Genomic DNA, 27,713 nt, shown 5'->3' on the forward strand with positions numbered 1-27,713 from the left:
TTTCAAATTTACATTATATTTTCTTATCTTGTGGCACCTAAAGGAAATTATTTGTCTGAATGACATGTTGGAGAATAACAATGAGGAACTGAATTGTTTTGTAAGTAGCTCAATTTCCAGCACTGAAAATGACCTTATATTTAAGGCAGTAGGGATAAAGAAACTCATTTTATAGAAAAACAGAGATATCCTGATCTTAACCCAACCATCTATAAAAACTTGATCCCTTTTATGTAAGCAATCTCTCATATATGCAAGCATAAAGCCTTCTTCTACCATGGAAATTCTCTTTTATAAATCCCCTTGCAATTGACAGAATTTTCCTAAACAATCTATTTCCCAAATTACTTAAAAGTAACTTATCTTGGGTTACTGATTAGTTATTGACAGTTAAACGAAGTTAAATCAGCACCAACCATATACTTGAGTCTACTGTGTACATTAAAGCATTAATAAGATCATCAGATAAATTCAAGAAACTATAGCCAAATAGCATTATGTGCAACTAACATTATATTCCAGGTGAAGGTCTTTTTCAGAGAAGTTCAAAGATCATGTGTTTAAATTTTGTTGATTAAATCATCTTCATTATTATCTGTGGTGGCTACGCCTGAGGCATTTCCATACTAATAATTCTAATTTAAGGGGTATGTGGAGGGATGTGAGTGTATAGTCATATTATGGGTACAGTATAGTTTATTCCAAACCAGGATGTGATTTCCAGAAATCCTCTGGTAGGTTCCTTGACATCAAAACCCAATGAGCCATTGTATGGCAGGCATCTCTATGTCAAGATATAAGAGAATATGTATCTATCATGAGTAATAAGTGACTTGAGAGGAACAGAGAGCTTCTATATGCCTGAACACTTAGGTTCTGAATTGGACTGGGCTGCCAGGTGTTAATATCCCACTTGGGGCTTATTGTAAGTTTAGTTATTCATCCATGCCAGGAGGGACTATAATCATAAAAGAGCATTCAATGGAAATGCCTGAGACGAAACTATGTCATCAGGATGATGGTGACATTGGAGATCTCAGTATGACCAGAACACAGATCATGAGAAGGCATGTGGGGGTGAGACTGCAGGGGTAATAAAAGAACAGACCTCCCAGTAGGGGGCATCACAGGGAGCCCTTGGGAAGGAAAAGTGACAGGAACCCATTTGTTTTAGAGCATGTTGTGGGTTGAACTGTGTTCCCCCAAATGCCATGTCTAAATCCTATGCCCCAGAATGTATGAATGTGAGCTTATTGGGAAACAGGGTTCTTGCAGCTATAATCAAGTTAAGATGCTGCCATCCTGGGTTAGGGACAGCCCTAAATTCAATGACTAATGTCCTTATAGAAAGAGAAAGATTTTGAAACAAAGACACACACAGAGGGGAGACAGCCATGGGAAGGCAGAACCAGAAACTGGAATGATGAAGCTATACGACAATGATGTCAAATGCTGCTGACAACCACCGGAAGCCAGGAAAGAGGCATGCAACAGATGGTTTCCCAGAGCCTTCAGAGAAAACATGGCCATGGTGACACCTTTATTTTGGTCTTTGGGCCTCTCATATTATTTAAAAAAATTTTTTTAATGTTTTATTTATTTCTAGGAGAGAGAGAGAGAGAGACAGCGTGAGCAGGGGAGGGTCAGAGAGAGAGGGAGGACAGACTCTGAAACAGGCTCCAGGCTCTGAGCTGGCAGTCAGCCCGACGCGGGGCTCGAACCCACAAACCAAGAGATCATGACCTAAGCGAAAGTTGGATGCTTAACCGACTAAGCCACCCAGGCGCCCCATGGGCCTCTCATATTATTAAAAAATAAAATTCCATTGTTTTAAGACATTCAATTTGTGGTAACTTATTATGGTCACCATCGAAACTAATACTGAGAAATCATCATAACCATAGTAAGTGGAGTTGATGCAAGGTATGCAAGACTGTACACAGGGTGACCAACTGGGAGGAAGAAACTAGTCCAGCTGACACCACATCAGGGGGCACTAAGCACAACAGTGGCAGTGAAAACAAGACACAGGTGATGTTGATAATTACTTAGAAGGTACAATCAACAGGATTAGTTATTGATGGTACAGGGATATCAAGAGAAGGAAAGTCAGAGATAATGTCCAAATTTCTGGTTTGCAGAACACTTATTACAAGAGAGATTACTTGGCACAGGTTTGCTTGTGAAGAGAGAGAAAGTGAATTTAGTTTTGCCCAAGCACCATGTGAGGTACCTGAGTGATATCTAAGTGGGTATGCCCCATAGGAAACTGGGTCTGGAACTCAGGAAAATGTTTCAGGATGAAGATATAGATATGATAATGTTGCTATGGCACTGTGGGCTTCTGCCACAGTGTCCCATAGCACACTCTATTCTAATGACCAGTTTACTTGTGAATTCTCAATAAGAACACAAGGTAGTGCCTGAAAACAAAGGAAACAACTTCTTTTGATGAATATTGCTCTCCTCAAGAGGACATCTTGCAGATGGAGTAGTGGTGCCTATAAAGCGATTCTGGCTCTTCCCAGTCCATTCTACAGAAGAACTGATGCTACATACTGACAGCCTTTTAGCTTTGAACCTTAGCCACAAATCCAAGATAACAGGGAAGAATCTCACCAGGTATTCTGCTATATCTTACATGGATTACCAATTCAATTCTCAAAAGAACAATCTTTGCTAATTAATTATAATCATCACTAAAACCTAAGAAACAAAACTAAACCCCTACAAGTCTCCAGTGCTAGAACAGAGAAGGGTGCTAGGTTGGAGAAATGAGCTAGAACTGGACAGGAGAGCCCATGGAGATGAGTGAAGAAACCTGACTATGTCCCATTCAAGATGGCAAATGGGACAAAGCTTTCACAGAGCCAGAGTTCCAGAGTATTTCTACACATGAGACACAGGCTTTAGAAATAACTCTCTCTGGATGCATTTCAGAACCTAGAGACACATACAGACTGAAAGTCAAGGGGTGGAAAAGCACTTATCATGCCAACAGCAGTGAAAAGAAAGCTGGAGTAGCAATACATATATTAGACAAAATAGACTTTAAAACAAAGACTGTAATAAGAGACAAAGGAGACACTACATAATTAATAAGGGAATAATCCAACAAGAAAACAACAATAGTAAATACTTAAGTAACCAACATGAAAAGATTCAAATACACAAAGCACCTATTAACAAACATAAAGGAAGTAATTAATAGTAATACAATCATAGTAGGAGACTTTAACCCTTCATTTACATCAGTGTACAGATCATCCAAACAGAAACTCAAAAAAGAAACAGTGGCTTTGAAATAACACACTGGACCAGATGGATCTAAGAGCTACATTCAGAACACTCCATGCTAAAACTGGGATGCTTATTCAAGCACACATGGAACATTCTCCAGAACACATCACATTTTAGGGCACAAAACAAGTCTCAACAAATTCACCAAGTCATATCATGCATTTTTTCTGACCAAAATTCTCTAACACTAGAAATCAACCACAAGAAAATATCTGGAAAGAGTACAAACACATGGAAGTTAAATAAGATGCTACTCAACAATGAATGGGCCAACCAAGAAATAAAAGAAGAAATAAAAAATTACATAGAGGGAAATGAAAATGAAAACACAATGGTCCAAAACCTTTCGGGATGTAGCAAAGGCTTTCATAAGAGGGAAGTTTATAGCAACACGAGTCTACTTCAGGAAGTAAGAAAAATCTCATCAAACAACAGAACCTTACACCTAAAGGAGCTAGCAAAAGAACAAACAAAACCTAAAACCAAGAGAAGCAAGAAAAATAATAATGATTTGAATAAATGAAATAGAAACTAAGAAAATCCAATATAGCAGATCAATGAAAACAGGAGCTGTTTCTTTGAAAATCTCAACATAATTGATAAATGCCTAGCCAGATTCACAAAAAGAGAAGGGGGGGGGGTGTCTTAAAGTCAGAAACAGGATAAAAACACTGCAAAACAAAAAGAGAACTACAGACCAGTATCTCTGATAAACATACATGCAAAAATCCTCAACAAAATATTAGCAAATCAAATCCATTAATATGTTAAAAGTGTCATTACCACGATCAAGTGGGATTTTTCCCAGGATGCAATGGGTGTTCAATATATTAAAATTAATCAACATGATACATCACATAGACAAAAGAAATTATAAAAACCATATGATCACTTCAAGAGATACAGAAAAAGAGTTTGACAAAGTACAACTTCCATCATGAGAAGAAAAAACCCAACAAAGTCAGTGTAGGGAACATACCTCAACATAATAAAAATAAAAATTTTTCATATATTAAAAATCCACAGCTAACATCATACTCAATGGTAAAAAACTGAGAGCTTTTCCCTTAAGATTAGGAACAACACAAGAATGTTCACTCTCATCACCTTTATTCAACATAGTACTGGACATCCTATCTGCAGCAACCAGACAAAAAAAAGAAATAAAAGGCATCCAAATTGGTATGAAAGAAGTAAAACTTTCCCCATTTGCAGATAACATGACACTCTATAGAGAAAAAACTCTAAAGACTCCACCGAAAAACTAGAACTGATCAATGAATTTACCAAATTGCATGATACAAAATATACAGAGATCCATTGCATCTTTATATACTAGCAATGAAGAAACAGAAAGAGAAATGAAGAAAACAGTCCCATTTACAACAAAAAAGAGTAAAATATCTAGGAATAAACTTAAGAAGTGAAAGACCTGTACTCTGGAAAGTCTAAAACAATGATGAAAGAAACTGAAGATGACACAAACAAATGGAAAGTAATTCTGTGCTCATAGATTTGAATAACCCATATTACCAAAACAGATTTAATACAATCCCTATCAAAATACCAACAGCATTTGCCACAGAACTAGAAAACATAATCCTAAAATTTACATGCAAATATCAAAGACCCAAAATAGCCAAAGCAACGTTGAGAAGAACAACAAAGCAGGAGGTATCACAATCCCAGATTTCAAGATATAATCCAAATCTGTAGTAACCAAAATAGTATGGTATTGGGACAAAAACAGACACACAGGTCAATGGAAGAGAATAGAGAGCCCAGAACACCCCCCCCCCATACATACACACAATTTAATGGTCAAATCTTTGACAAAGAAGGCAAAAATATGCAACAGGAAAAAGACAGTCTCTTCAACAAGAGGTGTTGAGAAAACTGGGCAGCTACATGAATAAAATTAGACCAATATCTTGCACCACACACAAAAATAAACTCAAAATCTATTAAAGACCTAACGGTGAGACTTGAGGCTATAAAAATGGTAGAAGAGAGCACAGGTAATTTCTCTGACATTGGCTGTAGCAACATCTTCCTAACTATGCCGTGAGGTAATGGAAACAAAAGCAAAAATGAACTCCTGGGACTCCATCAAAACAAAAAGCTTTGGCACAGCAAAGGAAACAATCAACAAAACTAAAAGACAACCTACTGAACAGGAGAAGATATTTGCAAATGACCTATCTGATAAAGGGTTCATATCAGAAATATATAAGGAATTTATACAACTCAACACACACACACACACACACACACACACACATACACACACACAAATAATCCAGTTAAAAATGGGCAGAAGACATAAACAGGTATTTCTCCAAAGAAGACATCCAGATGGCCAAGAGACATGTGAAAAGATGCTCAACATCACTCATCATCAGGGAAATACAAATCAAAGCTGCAATGAGATATCACCTCACATCTGTAAGAATGGCTATAATCAAAACCACCAGATACAAGTCTGACAGGGATGTGGAGACAAAGGGAAACCTTGTGCACTGTTAGGGGGGATGTAACCTGGTGCAGCCACTGTGGAAAACAGTATGGAGGTTCTTCAAAAAATTAAAACAGAATTAACATTTCACTACTGGTATTTATCCAAAGAGAACAACAGCAACAACAACAACAACAAAAAAACCCAATCTGTAAATATATACGTAGCCCTCTGTTTATTGCAGCATTGTTTAAAAATAACCAAATATAGAAGCAACCAAAGTAGCCAATACTAGATGAAAGGATAAAGGGGTGTGTGTGTGCATATGTGTGTGTGAGAGTGTGTATTATATTGGAGTATCACACAGCTATAAAAAGAAACTTTGCCATTCACAACAACATGGATGGATCTAGAGAATATAAGGCCAAGTGAGATATGTCAGTCAGAGAAAGATAAATACCATCTAAATTTCTCATATGTGGAATTTAAAAAAACAAATGTACAAAGAAGCAAACCAAGAAAGAGACTGTTAACTACAGAGAACAAACTGTTGGTTACTAGAGGGGAGGTGAGAGGTAGGGGAAATTGGTAAAACAGGTGACGTGAATTAAGAGTACGTTTATGGTGTAATATATAATGTGTGTATGAATGAATAATGTATGTGGTAATGTACAGAATTGCTGAATCACTAATATTGTACACTTGAAACTAACATAACACTGTATGTTAACTACACTGGAAGTAAAATTAAAGAAGGAAGGAATGAACGAAAGAAGGAAGGAAGGAGGGAAGAGAAAAGTTCTCTCTCTCTCTCTCAGTTCAGGATGTTTTCCCTGAGAAAAACAGAAACTCAAGCCTAATGAGTGGGATATCAGATCTCTTTCCTGTCTTCATGGTACAGGGGCATGAAGCTGAAGCCTATCCTTGCAAGGACAAATATGAAACAGCCACGAAGAGATGGTCCTGGCCCAAGGGAATCTGTCAGTCTACCAACTCCACTGAAAATGGGAGAGCAATAAAAACAAACAAAAATGAAAAAAAAAAAAAAAAACCACCCCAAACCTCCCCAAGCTATAATAAACCACACAATAAACAGGGAGAGTCCACAGATGTAATAAATGTTAGGACCTATACAACAAAGTGAAAGTAACAGAAAATTTCAAATAATATTCTGAAAATAATAAAACAGAAAAGAAAATATAAACAGGAAAGAATATAAAACAGACACGAAGACAGATCTCAACGCACAGCTAACATTATTTACTAATCTAATCAATATCAGTTTATTATCATTCTAATCAACATATATACTATACACATTACTTGTCTTATTAATGACTAACTGCATGCAGCCAGGTACGATTATTCCCATTTTACAAATTATGAATCTGAAGTATAGAGAAGTGAAGGGAAACAAGGTCACATAGCTTACAAATGGCAGGGCTGGGATTCAAACCCAGGCAGTCTCATTGCAGAGCTCACTAACCAGTGTGGTGTGCCAAGCAGAAATTCCCGAAGTCATATTTAAAAAATAATCACTGGGAAACTACTTAGTGGATGGGTCATATTTAAGACTTGATACAGGTGAAGGGAGAAAATTGTCCAGATTCCATCACAAAGAGAACACGGAATGATACAGAGCAAGAACATACAAATAGGAGAAAAGAAGACAAGAATGGTATGTTGAGGAGCTGAAACATAGAACACAGGGAACACACAAGTTAGAGATTAGAGAAAGAGGGATGAAAGAGAATATGTAGGGATAATGCTTAGAATTTTCGAGAACTGAGGAAAACAATGCTCTCAGAACTAAAGAATACACAGAGTGATATGAAGGAAAAAGAAAACATATCTGCCCCTGGACAGAATGTAGGAAAAAATGCACAACATCAAAGACAAGGAGATGAAGACCCAAGAAGGCACATGACCTATAAAGGAACAGTGATTTGACTCACTGCAGGCTATGGATGCCAGAAGGCAACAGAGTCGTATTTAAAATGCTGAGGATAAATAAATTTTAACCTAGATTTCTATGCACAGCCCAGAACATGTATAGACAAAGGCAGGAAGTATAAACAGATAATCTATGAGTAACTGCTAAAGAATAAACTCAAAAGGAAAGAGCTGGGTGTAAGAAGGAATTATGGGCAAAACAAGAAGTAAACAGGTTGAAAACCTACATCACTAGTGTCTGAAAAAATACAGTCATAATAATGAGTAATGCCTGAGGATTTACCAACCAGGTGGAGTCACAAGCTAGAGAACTAGAGAGAAGATGGTATGAGTGAATGGAACACAGAAGGATTCTTGTCTTATTCAAGAGAAGGACAGAGGTACTGGTTAACATGACACATTAGCTATACTATTTCAAATCTAAAGACTAATCATTAAAGAATAGAAAAAGGTAAAATTTCTAAACAAAGGGATGACACAAATGCAATCAGCATGACAGAAGGAAAAGAAAGAAAAAGGACATATTGATGCAGTAAGAAAAAGAAATTTCAGATGTGTACAATTTAAAGACAAATAAGCTTAAGTACATGTACAGATATGATACATACATAATAAATTATAGACACATGAGCAGTGATGGTGTACACGGCCATCCTCAAGAGATGATGGTAGGAGGGAAAGAATGAAGAGGGAACCAAGAGCCTTGAATTGTACCTCAGTGTTTTATTTCCAAATAAATACATGAATAATGATCAGACTCAAATATGACAAAGCATTAAAATCCAATACCCAGTATTCTATCCTTTCATATGCTATTATTTTATTAATTAAAAGAGAAAGTAGGAGAAAGCAGGTTGAGAAATGCTCATTCACCTTCCCAAGATCATGGTCCTCAAGGGGAGAATCTGGGGAATACAGAAATGGCTTATTCTTTTTCCATCAACAAGGACAGACCTAGTAAGTGGCATAGGTGCTCAGAAGACAGGGAACAGTTAGGAAGTTCCTGGAGGGCAGGGCCCTCCAGCAGTGCCCTGCTTTTAAATGCCACCATTTAACAAGGTGACACAGGGCTGCATTTGGCATCCAGTGGTCTGTTCCAGCTGTAAAGAGGCCAAATCCCAAGGGAATCAGAGGCTGTGACCTAAGGAAAGTTAGAGATCATCTAGTTCATCTGTCTCAGTTTACAAATTCAGAAACAGAGACCTAGAGAGGCTAACTGGCTTGCTCAGAGTTATGTAGTCAGTGAATGGTGGTTGACCCCACATCTAATGCTATGTCAATTATATCAAGGACTCTAATTTTGGCCAAGAAGTAACAGAGCATTTCTGGAATAAGGAAGAGGACAGGGATGCTGTGCTAATGATAGTTAAAACAAGATGGTGGCAGTGATGACAGCAGCTAACTTTCTTTGAGCGTCATTTAAATTCTAGGCACTCACTCAAATGCTTTATAACAATCCCCTTGATTATTCCTTTCAACATCCAGAAAAAAAAAAAAAGTTAAGTGTAATCATCAACTCCATTTCTGATTACAGGAGGACCTCTTAGGGTCTCGTGATCTGTCAATGACAAAATGGATCCTAACCCAGACCCACTGACTTCTTAGCTGGAACTCTTAACCGCATGCTGATGACTCAAATGCCAGGGTGCAGGGTACAGGTGGGAGCTCACCCCATCAGTCCAGCAAGTCTTAGGTTTCTTCCTATTACCTCTGAAAGGCATGGGTGTGGCTTAGACTATGACACCATTTGATGCCTGTGTAGATTCTGTGTGGTTTCAAGTCAGGTGTAGAGCCTGAAGCCACAGTGAGTCAGAGTGGGATGGACTGATTGAGGAGTTACCGGACCACATCTGCAGCAATTTCTCTCAAACATAAGTGTAGTTTTCATACACATAAAGAAAGAGTACTTCTGTCAAGAGTACAAAATTTTGCCCTCTCTCTGGTGTGGAAAACCTATTATCACAGCAAAAAATACCAAAAAACAAAAAAAAACAAAAAACAAAAAAAAACCTAGTGACTGAGCCAAGGAATACAGAATAATTTGCTTCATGTCAACCAACAAAAGAGACAGCAATCCATGTATTCAATCTTTCTGGTAACGAGATGCTATTGGTTGATGTGGTTAATGGATGATGATGATATAGATTATAAGACACCGAGATCTATGACTTGACCGTCCCCAGAGAACAAAGCAATGGAGCTTATTACTTCTAGAGGCAGAGCTCTACAGTGGAGTTCTGGACTCAGGGACCAAGGTCACACTGCAGCTCTGTCATTCCATGTTCTACCATGGGCTTACTCAATACTCATGTCAGGCGCTTTAAACCTTAAAAAGGATGGTCAAGGATTCATGTCAAAATTACCAATATTTTGGGGCACCTGGGTGGCTCAGTCGGTTAAGCGTCTGACTTCAGCTCAGGTCATGATCTCACAGTATGTGGGTTCGAGCCCCGCGTTGGGTTCTGTGCTGACAGCCAGCTCAGAGCCTGGAGCCTGTTTCATATCCTGTGTCTCCCTCTCTCTCTGACCCTCCCCTGTTCATGCTGTCTCTCACTCTCTCTCTCTCTCTGTCTCTCTCTCAGAAATTAAAAAAAAAATTACCAATATTTTAATGGTCTGCTGAACATCCTCAGGGAAATAAAGCAATGATTCCCAGTATGTATAAATTTTACATGAGTGAAGACAATGGTCTGAAAAGCTGTGTTATTGATATGCAGAGATTGCTGACTATATAATCTTTCTTCCAAATGTAAAAATCATATGATGTGCAAAGAAGCAGAGCTATTACCCCAAAGGATACACACAGTGCCCAGAAGACTTTCTATCTCAAAGTAACATAAATTTTTAAGGTCTTTAGAGGGAAACAAAACATTTCTTTGTGCAACATTGAAATTCAAAGAAAAGATCAAAAGGGAACACAGATACTCAGGATGAAAAAGAGGTTACACACATAGGACATCAAAACATTTTTTAAAAAGAACAAAATAAGGAAATTAGAAGGTTAAATTGGCTTCCTTCATTTGAATTTAGATAGTGTGTTGTAAGAAGACATATGTGATAGAAATCACAAAATGGCAGCTCACAGGTCAAATCATTTGCAGAAATATTTTCTTGTTTGTGTTTGTTTTGCTTGCAGAGTCTTTTCACCAAGTTACAAACTCACATTTCATATATTTTTCTCAAAACCTAAGTGTTTTTGCTTAAAAATATAGCAGTGAGCTGGTGTTCAGTAACTACTGTACTGTGTACATAAGGACTTCTACTTAAGCACCTTACTTTACTCATTTACATCACCAGCCTGACCCCCTACACACACACACACACACACAGACAAGTGTTCATAATCCTTTTTTTACTGCCAAACAGATCCAAGCAGAGAGGCTCATTTGTTTTCTTTGTCTATTCATTTATTCATTAATTCATTCAGTAAATGCATGTTGAGTATCTGAAAAGTGCCGGATACTGAGCTCAAATCAGAATGTAAGTATTTGGACTTCTTTTCATCAAGGTGACATGCAGACATAGCTCTGGATGTCTATCAAGATGCATTTAATAAAGAAAAGTGAGAACAAAACATTGATGAATGGAAATCAAATGAGAAATTCTAAGAAGTGCTAACAGTGACAAGGGTCCCAAAGGAAGAGAATTTGAAGAAGGAATGGGTGGTAAGCAGTGTAAAACTATGGCTGAGAAGTGAAGTCACCATAAGACAGAAAAGAAAGAGTATCCTCTGATGCAAATAGCAAATCTCTGTTGACATTTAAGAGGACACTTAGTGGAGGCTGATAAAGCCAAGCTAAGTAGTGAGAAAGTAAAGGCAAAGGGCAGAAGAAAGAAAGAAATTGCTGGGGGAATGAGGGAGTGAAGGGCGATGGAGGGGGGGGGGGCAGTGTGGAGCCAGCATACAGAGGTCTGAACATGTATGAAAGAGAACTTTGGCACCAGACAGTTCACAAGAAAAGCCATACATTAGAATGAATTCAGTCTAGATGGAATACGATTAAATGTTACCTCAGAGAAAACTTGATAACTTTTCCATAAACTGTATCCTTATGGAATACGATTAAATGTTACCTCAGAGAAAACTTGATAACTTTTCCATAAACTGTATCCTTAAGGTCACTTAAGACACATTCTAAGAAGGGGTTACCACCACTGAAGCTCTCCTTAACAGGCACCAAAAATCAGTGAAAATAAATCACAAAAGGAAATCGGTCAATTTTCAGTTATGTTTTCTTTTCTGGTGTTCCACTTGTGATCTCAATCAGAAACGACTGAAAACGTTCCTGTTTCTTTGGCTCTGTTGGAAACGACAGTTTTCATACAGGCATTTAATCTTGGACCAATGGAATCAGGTGGCATTATTCTCTAGAATCCTCTACGGATAAGCAAAGGAAAGAAAGATTCAAGTACCAATGCTGTGTCTGTACACGTTATACTGAAAAGATAGTGTTTACTGCATTCTTTTGTGTGTGGACAGTGAACATGGTATTTCTTCTTACTCTGCTGTTGGAAAAAAAACTGAATGGGCAAGTACATCCTCATCAGATGAACTCAGAAGGATCAAATGAACCAAATACAAGAAAGAAAAAATAAGAAAGTCAAAAGCATTTAGTACACACACACACACACACACACACACACACCTTGCACTGAGTTTTGAAAAGTCTCATCTATATAAACTGATAATTCAGATGTGTTCCATATTGGGAAACAAGAATAGAGTACCCAAATATATCTGCCATATTTGTCATGCATTCTATAAAATGTGTAGTCCAAAATCAACTGGGTTTTTCTTCCATAGTATGTGGGAAGAAATCGCAAGTGTTTGCTTCTCAAGGCCTTACTTTAGAAGTAGAATTTCAGGGACCTTGCAGTATACATCTCTGGGTCCAGACTTTGGTGCCCATATATTGATGTTTACGTGCATTACCTCCACCACTAGCGAGGACCACCACTACATTAATCCCAGCCAGTCTCCATGGCCTTCTGATCCTTGGTTTGTATAGTTAGTTCAGGGATTTCCAAATTCTCAACCAATCCTATTCCTAGGATTCTGAGCAAAACTACTGCATGAAGTAAGCTTAGCAGCGACTTTTCCCTCCCTTTTAGAGTCTTTACCAAGATTGCAATTAAGGAGCCACACTGGGAAATCTTTCCATAAATATAAAAATGTTGCATTACGGAAGCTAATCCATTAATCTTACAGTCTATGTAAATGCATCACAAGTCCATCTGGAAATAAATAAGATGATTATTAAGCGCCTGTGTCTGGTATTAGGATAAACACTAAATAAAGAACCTGTTTTGCCAGGGGCTCAATATTGAAGACAGGAATCCATGTCAGGCTCAAACAGAAACTGTGCCACATGTGGTCTACTCACCCCTGCAAGGCTTTCTCTCCAAACCAGTCTCCTTTTCCTAAAGTTCTAAGAAAGAGCGGGTCTTCACTTGATGAGTCTTCCCGAGTGACATTAACCTACGAAGAAAAACAATGAAAGTCCGTATCCACCGCACGCACAGATTGATCAAATGAACACCGATACTGCTAATTCCATTTTTTTCTTCTTTTAAAGAAAATAAGTCCATTACCACAAAAAGGACCAAAAAGAATATCAGAAAGTGTCCATGCACATCTCAAGAAATGCCCACCAAACATTGTTACGCTGTTTCAAGCGGTTTTTAACAAGTAATGAATTATCCAGAAATCTGAAGTTCACTTAATCCTCATTCCTATTCTCGTCTCCTACCTACTACGAAGCAAACACTATAAAGAATTAAGTAAGCCTTTCTCCAACCTTTTTAATGTGTTTATGTTTGTGCTTTTAAAGCATATGAATAGCATAATACAGTATACATCATCCTGAAACTTACATTTTTCTCTTAACATTGTTTTATTACTTATTCCATGCTCTTAGATACGAATTTAGTTCATCTGTTTTCATGTTTCAGTGCCTTTTCCCATTCTCTATTTACTCGCCCATTTCCTTATAGCTGGACCTTTATATTCTTTTTGCTGCATTAAACATCTTTTTACACTTCTCACATGCATGCCCCCTTTCCTATAAGACACTCCTGTCTCTTTTCCTTTAAGAACCCAGCCTTCATTCAAAGGCCACTCACATGTTCATGAAGCCTTTTTAGAGGGCCCTAACCCAAGACAGGCTTTAAGGTCCACATGTTTGTTCAGTAAGATTTCATTTTTAAAAAATCTATAAATTACACACACACATGTGTATATATATAATAGTATGCCATTATACCAGAATAGTGTGCTCTTCCAAGAAGTAGGTATATTTTTGATATACTCTACAATTCATAATAAGCCCCTAATAAAGAGCTGTAAGTTTTTTTCTACCTATTTTTAATTCTTAATTTTTATTTGAGAGAGAGAATGCTCATGAGTAGCGGGGAGGGGCAGTATTTTCTTGAATGTTTGTTTCTTTTTGAGAAAGAGTGAGAGAGCAGGGGAGGAGGACAGAGAGAGGGAAAATCCCAAGCAGGCTCTGCACTGACAGCACAGAGCCCGACATGGGGCTTGATATCACAAACTATGAGATGATAACATGAGCCAAAGCCAAGAGTCTGACACTTAACCTACTGAACCAACCAGGTACCCCAAGAGAAAAAATCTTAAGCAAACTCCACACTCAGTGCAGAGCACTACACAAGTCTCAATCCCACAACCCTGGGATCATGACCTGAGCCAAAAGAGTCAGACACTCAACCAACTGAGCCACCTAGGTGCCCAAGAGCTGTAAGTTGTGTCAACAGAAAAGCTTTAGTGCCCAAACAAGACATCTTGGCCCCTAAGGACTTGTGATTTGTGTGACAGTCCACAGAAGGAAAGCGATAATGTTTTGTGGCATGAATGAAGACCTAAATGTGGGAAGTTGTACCTTAATTTACTTCCCTCTCAGGTTCTACTAATATTCATAATACTGGCTATGTTTCACCTAGAATGGTTAAATAGTTAAAACTCGCCTACCTGGAATATGTAAGGTAGTCAAAAAAATTATTTTTTTAATCAGTACAGTTTTTAATTAATTTATTTTTGAGAGAGGAAGAGAGCAAGCGGGCGAGGGACAGGGAGAAAGGAAGAGAGAGGATCCCAAGCAGTCTCTAGGCTGTCAGTGCAGAGCTCAACACGGTGTTCAAACTCATGAACCAGGAGATCATGACCTGAGCCAAAATCAGGAGTTGAATGCTTAACCAACTGAGCCACACAGGTGCCCCAGAAAAAAAAAATCATTTCTTAAGACAATGCTAGAAACTTAAGCACTTTTCAAAATACTATGCTTTGGGTTTCTGAGTTTAGAGATTGGATGACAAAGACCAGGGTTTTTATAAGTATTAAGAATGTATGTGCAAAGTGGAGGGAATTCAATTATTATTCTCCACTGATGCATTTGATTACTTTTTCACACTGTATCAAAACCATGGGGATGTAGTTTTTAACCCTCTTAAACCACACTGTATCATAGAGATGATCATTTGCATGCTGATGAGCCTTTTATGAGGTGAATAGAAATACACTAACCCAATGATTCTTGAACTTCGTGGTAGGGGAACTTTACTTAAAATAAAGGCTACTGAACTTACTAGATATGTCTCCTGAGACAAGGGAAACAAAAGCAAAGATGAACTACTGGTACTACCTGAGATAAAAACCTTCTGCACAGTGAAGGAAATAATCAACAAAACTAAAAGGCAGCCTATAGAATGGGGGAAGATATTTGCAAATGATATATCTGATAAAGGGTTAGTATCCAAAATCTATAAAGAACTTATCAAACACCCCAAAAAATAATCCAGTTAAAAAATGGACAGAAGACATGAATAGGCGTTTTTTCAAAGAAGACATACAGATGGCCAACAGACACATGAAAAGATCTTCAACATCACTGAGCATCAGGGAAATACAAATAAAAACTACAATGAGTTATCACCTCACATCTGTCAGAATGGCTAAAATCAACAACACAGTAAACAACAGGTGTTGGTAAGGATGGGGATAAAGAGGGAACCCTCATGCACACTTCGTGGGAATGCAACTGGTACAGCCACTCTGGAAAACACGATGGAGGTTCCTGAAAAAGTCATATATATAACTACCCTATAATCCAGAAATTGGACTACTAAGTATTTCCTAGGGTACAAAAATACAGATTTGAAGGGGCCCATGCACCTCAGTGATTATAGCAGCACTATCAGCAATAGCCAAACTATGGAGAGAGACAAGTGTCCATTAACTGATGTGATTGATGAATGGATAAAGAAGATATGATGTGTGTATGTACACACACACACACACACACACACACACATATAACACACACAATGGAATATTACTCAGTCATCAAAAAGAATGAAATCTTGCCATTTGTAATGACATGGATGAAGGTAGAGAATATTATGCAAAATGGAGGAAGTCAAATACCATCTAATTCCACTCATGTGGAATTTAAGTACAGGTGAACATGGGGTGGGGGAGGAAGAGAGAGGGAAACCATAAACAAACTCCTAACTATAGAAAACAAACTGAGGGTTAATGGAGGGGAGGAGTGAGGGGAAATGGGTTAAATGGGTGATGGAGATTAAGGAGGGCATCGGCCATGATAAGCACTGAGTGTCTTATGTGAGTTATGAATTGCTAAATTCTACATGGAAAACTAGCATCACATGGTATGTTAATTGGAATTTAAATAAAAACTTGGAAGAAAAAAATAAAGGGTACTGGACTGTTATTCCTGAGGTTCTAATTTACTGAGACTTGGAAATCTGCATTTCAAAAGATTACTGTAGGTGATTTAGATGCAAATGTTCTATAGACCAATGTGGGACAGACATCAATTCATTGTTTTATTTCTGAACCTCAGTTTTCTCAACTGTACAATAAGGCAGCCCAACAAAATGATCTTTCAGTACAGATTATTAAAAAAAAATTATGAACTAAGGTATAATATACTAAGAGATCATTAAATCAAAATTAGATATAAGGATAGATTATATAATTCTATATCTGCCTTTTAGTTAAGAACAATAAAAATATTGAATTAATTAATTTAATTAATTTGTAATTTAAAATAATTAATTTAATTTTTAATTTAAATTAATTTAATTAATTAGAAATTAGAAATGACAGGTTTATGCAAGGCATGTAGAGATTTCAGTGGATTTTGAAATATTCTTTACAAAACTGTTACTGAAGGGGTACCTGGGTGGCTCAGTCGGTTAAGCGTCTGGCTTCAGCTCAGGTCATGATCTCACGGTTTGTGGGTTTGAGCCCCGCATCAGGCCCTGTGCAGATGGCTAGCTCAGGACCTGGAGCCTGCTTTGGATACTGTGTCTCCCTCTCTCTCTGACCCTTCCCTGCTCGTGCTGTCTCTCTCTCTCTCTCAGAAATAAATAAAATATTAAAAATTTTTTTAAATAAACTTGTTACTGAAATGCAGCAAGAGGCATAAAAAGTAGGTTACCTATGGAATAGACCTCTTTCTGCTTATATGATAAGTGTGAAGAAAAACCTATCTGAATAATCCATACATGTGAAAGGATAAGCAGGTGAAAGAACAAGAATAAAAGCTTTCCTTTAAAGTTGTCATTCCTATACTTTTTCTTTGTACATGTAGTGAACCATTCTAAACATTCACAGACACCAGGCATGGATATTTGCATTTTTAATTCAAAAAACAGTAGGGTAGAGAAAGTTAAATATAACCGTGGCCTATATTACTTATTATTTTCCCTTAAACCACAAAGTACTTTACGATGCACAATGCTATGGGAAAGAACTAACTATGGAGACTTAAAGATAATACTTGGTTTGTCTGAACACATTTTAACTTGTCACGTGAACCAAAAAATGGGAGGGTTATCTCAAAAGACGGTGTATGTGTGTATGAATTACATGAGGATAGCTATGAAAAGCATCCTTTTAACAATAAGTGCTCAAAAAGTTTGATTAGTTTCCCAGTATTTTCTCCCTTTCTTCTATCGCTCCTACCTATTTCAGAAATTCATGCATTTGGTTGTAAAATAAATATACCCTTAACACTACTATTGCTCTTTCACTGCTGCTCTGAAATACTATTTAGATAGAGCATACACTTCTTTTCCTTCTAGATAGATAAAAGAGTATGTGTTCTAATGTTTTCACTTACCTATGTATCAGCTTGTTCTCTATAAGATGTATGTGTAGTCTAGTGATTTGAGTTTTTGTTTTTGTTTTTAATGTTTTATTTATTTCTGAGAGAGAGAGAGAGAGAGAGAGACAGCATGAGCAGGGGAGGGTCAGAGAGCGAGGGAGATACAGAATCTGAAACAGGCTCCAGGCTCTAGCTGGCAGTCAGCACAGAGCCCGACCGGGGCTCGAACCCACGAACTGTGAGATCATGATCTGAACCGAGGCTGGATGCTTAACTGACTGAGCCACCCAGGTGCCCCATGATTTGAGTTTTTTAAATTAGTTTTTAAGTTTATTTATTTTGAGAGACAGAGAGGGAGAGGGAGAGAGAGAATATGTGTGTGGGTGAGGGGCAGAGAAAGAGGGAGAGAGAAAATCCCAAGCTGACTCCACACTGTCAGCACAGAGCCGGACATGGGGCTTGAACTTACGAACCATAAAATCATGACCTGAGCCAAAATCAAGAGTCAGACACTTTACCAACTAAGACCCCCAGGTGGCCCTAAACTCTTTTGTAAACTATATGCATATTGAAAAATTAAAAATCAAAATTAAGAATCAAAAGAAATATTAGATATTTTTAAGGGGACATATAAAATAGATCTTTGATACCAAAGACTTCAATAATATCAGTGTACTCAACCAACATGTTTAATCAAAAACAATTCAAAGAGAAAATGGAATGCTTTGGTACAGATTCAACAGATTTTAAAACCAAAGCAATGTTTACTGGGGGGAAAAAAGCTCAGAATTTACAGATTTATGGGAAAGACGAAGATGGAGAATAAGGGTTAGTCAGGTCATTGTTATCCTACCTGTGTGACTAATAGATTATGGGAAGCCAAGAGTCCCCACACCAAAGACTTTCTGCTTTCAAACAGTGCTCTGCATGTGGCACTCAAACATTGGTCCTCTTACTCTCAAAGCAAAATGCCCCCTACAGGACAATGAGGGCACTTCAGGAGATGCATCTGCTAGCTTGGGACATGTACAGGGTAGGAATGTTTTGTCTCAGCTTGAATTTTGCCTGCATTCTCTGAGTCATGAGTTAAATTCATGGTTTGGTCAAGATGTATGATTTCTTGGAGTCTGATCTGATCACTGGACCTTCTGTGTTACACAGGGATAAATAAGAATCTCTCTCTTACCACATGTCCTAACCCACTCTCCCCAGATGTCTGCCATGTACCTGCTGTTCATAATCCCCTTTCAAATGTCTGTGACATAATGTGTGTGCCGACATGCCCTCACATCTCCTCCCAGGCATAAATATCATAAATTTGTCTGGTTTTAAACCTTATAAAAATATGAGCCTACCACACATATTCTTCTGCAACTTATTTTGATTGGTATTATATTTGAGATTTTTCAAATTTTCCAGTGTTAATATATATTGCTGTAGTTCATTTCCTTTCTTTGCATATCATCCCACTAGATGAATATATTATATGTATATATTTCATTAATTCTTCTAGAGATATAAATGTGTTTCTTCCAGGTTTACATATATAATTATGGTTCTATCTCTTCACTTCCAGATATATTTTTTTTGCCTTATCACAACGATTGGCATGTCTAGTTGCACAGTGAACAGAAGTGCTGATAATGTACATCTTTATCTTGTCCTTGATCTACAAGAAGGGCTTCTCATGCTTCACTCTTGTTGCACATATACAAATTTAATTTCCATAATTTTCATATTCAACAAAATCAAACATCATGTTAAACCAATTTGTTGACCCAACATGCTCAAAATGTGTTCATTCTAAGCAAAGTGGTTGATTCTAACCACTTAAATGTGGTTTTAAGTGGCATTTAATAGACAAGAGTTTTTGAATCACATTTGCTTCTAATGGTAGCATATACGGTATGTTGAACAGAATCAGAAAATCAAAATGTATTTGAATTATTACTGCAACTCTGAAATTTTGCCTACCAATCCTGTTCCATCTTGGTTCAACTTATTTCTGGAGAGAGTTCAGTTTTTGATGCAACACAGTTACAGTACCATATGCATAAAATTTTAGCAAAGGTCGTTTTCAGTTCTCCTTTGTGAATTCTCTAATATTTTATAGTTCATGGTTGAGGAGAAGGGAATGCCATGTTTCCAGGCAACTGAAATATTCAGAGAACTAACTCAGCTTCTAGAAGAGGCAGCAGCAAGTACTGTAGACATCACTGCAAGCATTTTGCTCAAGTTTTAGAACAATCAGGTTGTGCAGGTTTAATGGGGGAAAAACGCCTATTTCAGAGTTTTTCTCTTAGTGTACATGTGCTTCACGGGAAAATAAAAAGACTCTTACAGTTAAATGTCTTGAGCAGGGGAAATCCACGTGTAACTCTAGCCCCCGGTGGGTATCTTACAACATGATCTAAGGAAAAGCCGGTTCAGTGGTAACAAGGAAACGATCTTTGCCAGGGTTGCCCTTGATAATTTTTAAACGTATAGGAAAACAAGTTTACATCTGTATACCTAAAGCAAAGCATACAGATTCGGAAAGTTTCAATTCCACAACTTATGTGCCTGCTTACTTGAAGGCTCTTAGTACTTTTCTCACCTATTCCGTCTCACTGGGACTTAAAGCGGATTCATCTCCTGCTTCTTACGATTTAATACACCAATTCCAATACATGCATACCAGAATTAATAGAATTAACATACTAATATAGCCTATGTTAATTATCATATAATTAACATGATTATAAATCATCGCTCATAAGTTGCAGGACATGAAACACTAGTTTTGGAAAAATCTATGGCTGGTTTAAAAAGACATCTTGAATGTGTCCAAAGAGTCTAACATATTCTTACTACTTTTTTCCCAGGATCCCCACGGTGCTCTGAAATATTGCCAAGGGAATGGGTTCCTGTGGTGTAATTCCCTTGTTATTTCTGTTTATCCACATTACAAAACTCATAAAGCAGTACCACTAACCCACCTGTTCTCAAATAAACTGGTTAAAAGCCACAAGTTCCTTTAGGTAATGCTAGGAATTTGCAGTAATGGGATAATCACAAAAGTCCGTCAGAAAATCATCATAAATGGATAAACATTATCATCCCCTGAGAGCAAAGAACTAGAAATGTAATAAAGAAAAAATGAATCCAGATTGTCGGGACAAGAAGTCCCCCTGGGACCTACTGAATCATTTATATCCACGAGAATTTTCAATTTCTCCTGATTCTTTAGTTAATGGTAAGAAATAAAGCAGCAAATGGTAAAGCTCCAATAATTTATATATAAGCCACAAAATGTTAAGGTTTCTGATCCTCTAACACTAGAAGATTTAAAACACAGTTTTAACTGAAACTGTGGCCAGACACATCATTTCTTGATGTCTTTAAGATGTTGGTGCCTGACATCTGTGTGCTGTCAGTCAACAGAGCAGGTATGATACAAGCACAGACAGTGACGTCTGCACTGCAGTGTGACAAGTCATTGGTGTAAACTTTGACACATTCTTGATTCAAAATCGTTCAGAGAAGATTATCTAAACAGTGATCCAACAAGACTTTTTCATCTTTCATATATCCTGCTCACTGTGGCTCTATAAGTCTCTTTGCTATTTTCATAGGAGCCATAAAGTACCAGTGCCAGTCGCATTTGTTCAGTTAGAAGAAACCAACTTATTTACATTTAAACAATTACCGCTTTATTTTAAAATTTTTATTTACTTTTGAAATAAACTCTATGCCTCACATGAGGCTGGAACTCCCCACCCTAAGATCAAGTCACACGCTCTGCCCAATGATTCCAGTCAGGCATCCCTTGGCTTATTTACATTTTAAAATAACAATTACAAAATGAAAACTGCTGTATAAGTTCCCTTCTACCTGCATTTCCTTTCCTATCACCGACTGAGTAGGTACAAATTCCTCTGAAGGATCCCTTATGATGAGGCAAAGTGAGTTCAGGTCGTTGGTTATAAGTCAGTGACACTTAAACACAAAAATGGTTATAACTTCACTGTTGAAATGTAATGCATTTTTATTTATTTTTTAATGTTTTATTTCTTTCTAGGACAGAGAGAGAGACAGCGTGAGCAGGGGAGGGTCAGAGAGAGACGGAGATACAGACTCTGAAAAAGGCTCCAGGCTCTGAGCTGGCAGTCAGCACAGAGCCCGATGCGGGGCTCGAATCCAAGAACCGGGAGATTATGACCTAAGCGAAAGTCGGCTTAACCAGCTAAGCCACCCAGGCGCCCCAATGTAATGCATTTTTAAAGAACTAGGGCATTCATCTGCGTAAGTCCCCGTTTTCCAATTCACTTAATTTATTTAGTTTTTAAATATAAGTTAAAGTAGATTTCTAATGCTTCAAAGGTAATATAAAAGCATAAATTATGACTTTTCATTCATACCCTTTGTCTACCCTACATTTATCCTTTCCCCTATAATTTATCACTTTTAATGATACTAAGAAGTACCCATTGAACATTCCTTTGTGAAGATATAATAAAACATGAGTCTACTTGTAACCCTGACGTTCTGAGTGCTAAGCAATTTGCCTAAGAATACGGAGACTGGTACGTTTCGTAGGGGGATTCAGACTTGGGCCTTTTATTTTATTTCATTTTGTTATTATTTATTTTGTTCATTTATTCATTTATTTATTGGAGAGAGCGAGAGAGTGAGCATGGGCAGGGGTGAGAGGTAGAGGGAGAGAGAGAGAGAATCTGTAGCAGGCTCCATGCTCAACATGGAGCCCAACATAGGGCTGGATCTCATGACCCTGGGATCATGAGCTGAGGTGAAATCACGAGTTGGATGCTGAAGTGACTGAGCCCCCAGGCTGCCCTGGACCATCTTATTTTATTTTATTTTATTATTTAAAAATTTTTAATGTTTATTTTTGAGAGAGAGAGAGAGAGAGGCAGGCAGGTAGAGTGAGAGCAAGGGAGGGGCAGAGAGTAAGGGAGACACAGAATCTGAAACAGGCTCCAGGCTCTGAGCTGTCAGCACAGAGCCCAAAGAGGGGATCGAACTTACAGACTACAAGATCATGACCTGAGCAGAAGTCGGATGCTTAACCGACAGAGCTACCCAGGTGCCCCTGGACCCTGTGATTTTAAAGCCCAAGTGTTCCACCATAGCTATGTTACTGCCCCTAATGATTAGATAAAGTTTTTCTTTTTTTATTTGTTTTTTCCTGTGGAGAGTTTCTAAAGTCACCTTACTTTTCTTGTTTAATTATGTAATTTAAATGATGGAAATCATTCCATTTATGCAGACATATCAGTGGCATCTAGCATCATGGTTATTAAATTACAGAACAAAGGTTATTTTCTGGTCTTCAGAATTCTACTTTTTCTTCCTCCAGCACCATTTTTGAGAGATCTATTCTCAAATGTTTCTCTCTCAGTTTCAGAAGATGGAAAAGCTCCCACAGCACACGCCCCCATGCACACCCTTCCAGGGATTACTGAGGCTCCCGGCCTCCCCACCCCACTGTACAGCGCCTTCTGGTGCTCAGGGGCTTACCGTGCCTTTGCTGATGATGAAGAAGGTGTCCCCTCTTGCACCTTGCCTGATGATATACTCCCCGTTCTCATAGTGGGTCTGCAAAACAGAAACAGTAACAGAAGCACATGAAGAAGGGGGTAAAGTCACAAGCAGCTCAACCTCTTCAGAGATCAGCTCTGCAGGGATGTACTCACCCTGACAGAGTTTTCCCCAAGCCCAGAATCTGTCATGATTTCAGAACAAGTAACAGTTAAATGAGCAGAGCAATTACAAAGAAATCATGTGTATCATGTTCGTGTTTAAAACACTTTTGTTAATGCCATTTTTCTCGGTGATTATATTCAGATCTATAAATTCATTCATTTTAATAGTTGGCTAAAAATATTCTTTCTCCTATCAACTGAGCATGAAATAAAACAGCAGACCTGCTAATTAAACCAGTCCTTTTGTATTATTTTGCCATTCTCGTTTGGGTTTTAGTATTATTATAATGATATTCTCTCCTTCCCTCACTTTTTTTTCTCCAGGAAATTACTGCGGCATCTAAGGATCTTCATTTGGAAACCAGATTGATTTTCAGCATGGGTTACATGGCTCAGTGTGAGTTTGAAGGCACTGTTTCATGCTTTAATGCCCTTGCTTCCGCCATTTAGATGTGGCCCCTGTAAAACGGAATGTCTTCATTTTATGGACTGAATTCTGGTCTGGCATCTGGGAGCTCATCAACTAGTGAGTGAAGAACAAAGTAAGGCTGCAAAAGGATTATCAGTTAGTGTGTCAGTGTTCAGATTTGGACACAGTCACTAGGTCTGTTCCCAGGGTGAAGATTACTCCTGCAATGAACAGAAGTAATTTCTAGAAGGCGAGGTGGGAAAAAAGTATATTGCTGGGCCAGGAGCTGTAACAGAAAAATGACACTGAGCCATCTGGATACACTCCTCTCTGCAGCTTAGCAAGAGAGCCATATCTGGGGGAAAGAAAACATTACTTTACGAACTCCTTAGGAAACAGATTTCACGGCTTACATGCGGTATCCATCAGGCCAACGACTCTGATTTGTCCTTATATACTTCACTACCATGTTCCTTAATGCTGTTGTCTATTCACTCTTTAATGTTTGTTTATTTATTTTTGGGAGAGAGAGAGAGGGAGAGAGAGCAAGCATGAGTGAGGGAGGGGCATAGAGAGAGAGGGAGAGAGAATCCCAAGCAGGCTCTGCTCTGCCAGAACAGAACTCAATGTAGGGCTTGAACTCACAAAACCATGAGATCATGACCCAAGCCAAAATCAGGAATCAGAGACTTAACCAACTGAGCCACCCCAGTGCCCCTATTCACTCTTAAAACTGCCTTTTGTTAGTACTTAACAGCGAGAACAGCCATAATTTCCTTTGTATATCTAGAAAATGAACATACTACTTAATCTTCCTTTTTTAAAATAATTCATAAGAAATTATAAAAATGGGATTATAGAATGCATACTCTTCAATGGATTCACTTCATTTAGAAGGAATTCATGCTCCACTGTCACATCTTGCTGTCCCCACCCCATAACCATGGCTAGATCATTTGGTGTGGGCAATAACCAGTCTCTCCTAGGCTCAAAAGAAGAGACATGTCCAAGTCACTTTCAATGGCAAACAAAAGGCCTGCTCACAGCTCCCCTCCATTATAAGCCCCAGAAAACCCAACCACAAGTGGCAAATGGGAAGGTGCTGAGTCACCAAACAGCATAGTGGCGTTCCAAATCATGGCATGAGACCCTCGTCTTCTCTCTCCCTACCATGCTGTCTGCCCCGAGTAGCCTCCCTTGAGGGTCTGGAGAGCACCCCCACCAGTGTGGTCTCCCCATGCTCTCTCTTGCATGATTTTCATCTTTTCGTCCCAGGGAGTGGACACTGACAGGAACATCTAGTGTCTATTTAATTTGTAGAAGTTATCTCACGACCTTCCTGACACCATCTGACATGGTTTTGTAACTCAACACCTAAAATTTTCCCATCAGTGATTTTAGTTTACCCGCACCGGCATGTGTCATGCGTATTTTTCAGGCTGCCAGCCTGTGAGGCCACAGAAAGGCTCAGGGGCGGTGGCCAAAGGCAGTGCAAGTTTGCAAAGGAAAACATCAATGGCGTCCCTCCCGGCTGATGCTCCCTGGAGACCTTCAGTGGCCACTGAGAGGGAAGATGGCCAGGAGAGCTGATTCTTGACAGTCTCTCTAATTATGCTAATCAAATGCCAGCAGATTCATTGTTTTTTGAAGGTCACTTTGCAGCTCAGCCATTTGCTTATTTCAAATTCAATCACAGAAAAGTACAGAAGGTAGAGGAAGCAACCTGAGCTGTGCGGCAGATTCCTTAAAAGTTTCCACACTCATCAGGATAAAAACCAAACTCCTGAAAACGGCCTACAAGACCATATGCAGGCGGCTCAGGTCCTGGTTCCTACCTCCGGTCACTCTTGATCCTCTTTCTGCCAGCCCCACCACGCCTCTGGGGTCTGTTTCTCAATCACCACTACAGTCCCTCCCTCCCACCAGGCCCCAGCACCTCTGGTCCCCTACTCCCCCACTGCTTCTCGCCTCCTTCTCTTTCCCACCAGAGCCTGCCCCCACCCCAAACACCCCTGGCTACACCAGCTCTGTCCCTTATGTGACCTCACCATGCCATACCACTTTCTCTCATTGTTCTTTCCTGAGCTTGAAGGTACTTAAGTGTACGATTTTTGTAGTGATGTTTCTTAACAGATTAACTCTGCTTAATCTCCAGCTTTCTAGAACCACCCATCATATTAGAAAGGCCTCTACCTCCAAAGCACAAGCCAACCCCAGCTGTCTCTCAGTCTCCAATGTTGACCCCCTAGTCCAAGGCAAAACAACATTTTGGATTTTTGTAACATCCCCACTCTGGGCTCCCTGCTTCAGCCCATGGCCCTCACCGCACCCCACACCCCATTCTGTCCGTGCTTCTCTCTGTAACCAAAGGGACCACCCAAGAAGCAAATCAGCTGACATCACTACTGCTTAAAAACTTCCAGTGGCTTCTTGCTGCAGCTTAACATCCTCAACAACCTCTTGTGGTCTATAAAGTTCTCTGCATCCTGGCTCCCACCTGCCCTCCCAGGCTTACCTCTTCTCAGTCTCTCCTGTTCTGTTTCAAAAACACTGGCTTTTTAAAATTTTTTTCCTGTAGCTTGTACTCACCAGACTGGACCCACACTCAGAGCTCTGCATCCAGTAGAGCCCATATCTAAAAATATTATGCTTAAGGTCCTTGCCAACGTCTTGTTCTCTAGAACGCTGTCCTCAAGGTTATTGTCAATGTCTTGTTCTCACCACTGCGTCCCAACAAGGCCTTTCCTGACCACTCTGATAAATGTGAGTCCACCTCCATTGGCTTCCTGCCCCAGCATTTAGTGACTAGAGGACAAACACAGTTACAAGTCACAGCATAGCTGAGCTCCCTGTGAGATATGCCTTCTCTCCCACCCTTCATGCTTGGCAAATATCTTTCTTTTTTGTTTGCTATCTGGACCCATCCCCCACTACCTACCACTCGGAAGATTTAGGAGATTTTATATTACAGCCATTGTTTTGCTTAGAACAATGCCCAGCACGTAAAAGGCATTTGTTATATAACCTAGATGTCCAAATGTAAACAACACGTCACTGTCACCTCAAAGGCAACAATTTGTGAGTTAGGAGAAGCTGGTCTCTTTGCTACTAGAAAGAAGTGGTGTAGCATTGATAGTTAATATGTAGATCTCTGTGTTCTCCAAAATCAACATTAATATGTAAATGTCCACTTAGACTTTTTAAAGTTCTCCACATACTTGCTGACACTCAGTAGAAGCTCCATACAACACTTGATACAACGCTTTGCAGCCTGGGTGTTGTGCCCTGATGAATCCGCAGGACTCCTTAGTACTTTTCAGATCAGAGTCCATTATGGATATTAGATCCACTGTATTCTAGCTGCTGATTTTCTTTTCAGCCCCAGCTGTAACAAGTACTCTGTCACTGAACCTTATGTTCATAGGAAATAATACACAATATTTCATTCTGAAGTAAATTCTCACCTACATTATTTCAGTCAGATATCATATCATCATCTGCCTTTATACTTGAGTTTAAAGGTTATCCTTCACTCTTTATTAAAACATGGAACATCTATTAATTAATACTGTACTAACAATTAAGGTACATATAATAGAGACCACTATGATAATTGCTAATCATTAGAAAAATTGCTTCAATAATTATGAACCACGTTTATGTGCCTGAATATCTAATAAAAGCTTTGAATAGAAAATGACAATTGGAGAATTAGTGAGTTAAGAACACTAGAAGTCATGAGT

The 27,713-nt window shown here is 38.7% G+C and overlaps 1 protein-coding gene across 2 annotated transcripts in view; it reads right to left on the minus strand.

Moving 5' to 3' along the window:
• The window catches only part of PRKG1 (protein kinase cGMP-dependent 1), a 1,246,601-nt gene that overhangs the window by 191,635 nt on the left and 1,027,253 nt on the right, over positions 1-27,713 (minus strand). The window contains exons 6-7 of one of the 2 annotated variants that reach the window (XM_039238529.1): positions 23,377-23,454; positions 13,093-13,187 (exon numbers count right to left, since the gene is read on the minus strand). In XM_039238529.1, the coding sequence (XP_039094460.1) occupies positions 13,093-13,187; positions 23,377-23,454 (173 nt within the window). Of the gene's footprint in view, positions 1-13,088; positions 13,188-23,376; positions 23,455-27,713 lie in introns of those variants that run through there. The other variant, XM_039238531.1, reaches the window with a different exon arrangement.

The sequence above is a fragment of the Hyaena hyaena genome, unplaced genomic scaffold, assembly GCF_003009895.1.
Source record: "Hyaena hyaena isolate Hyena2069 unplaced genomic scaffold, ASM300989v1 scaffold_141, whole genome shotgun sequence".
Lineage (NCBI taxonomy): Eukaryota > Metazoa > Chordata > Mammalia > Carnivora > Hyaenidae > Hyaena > Hyaena hyaena.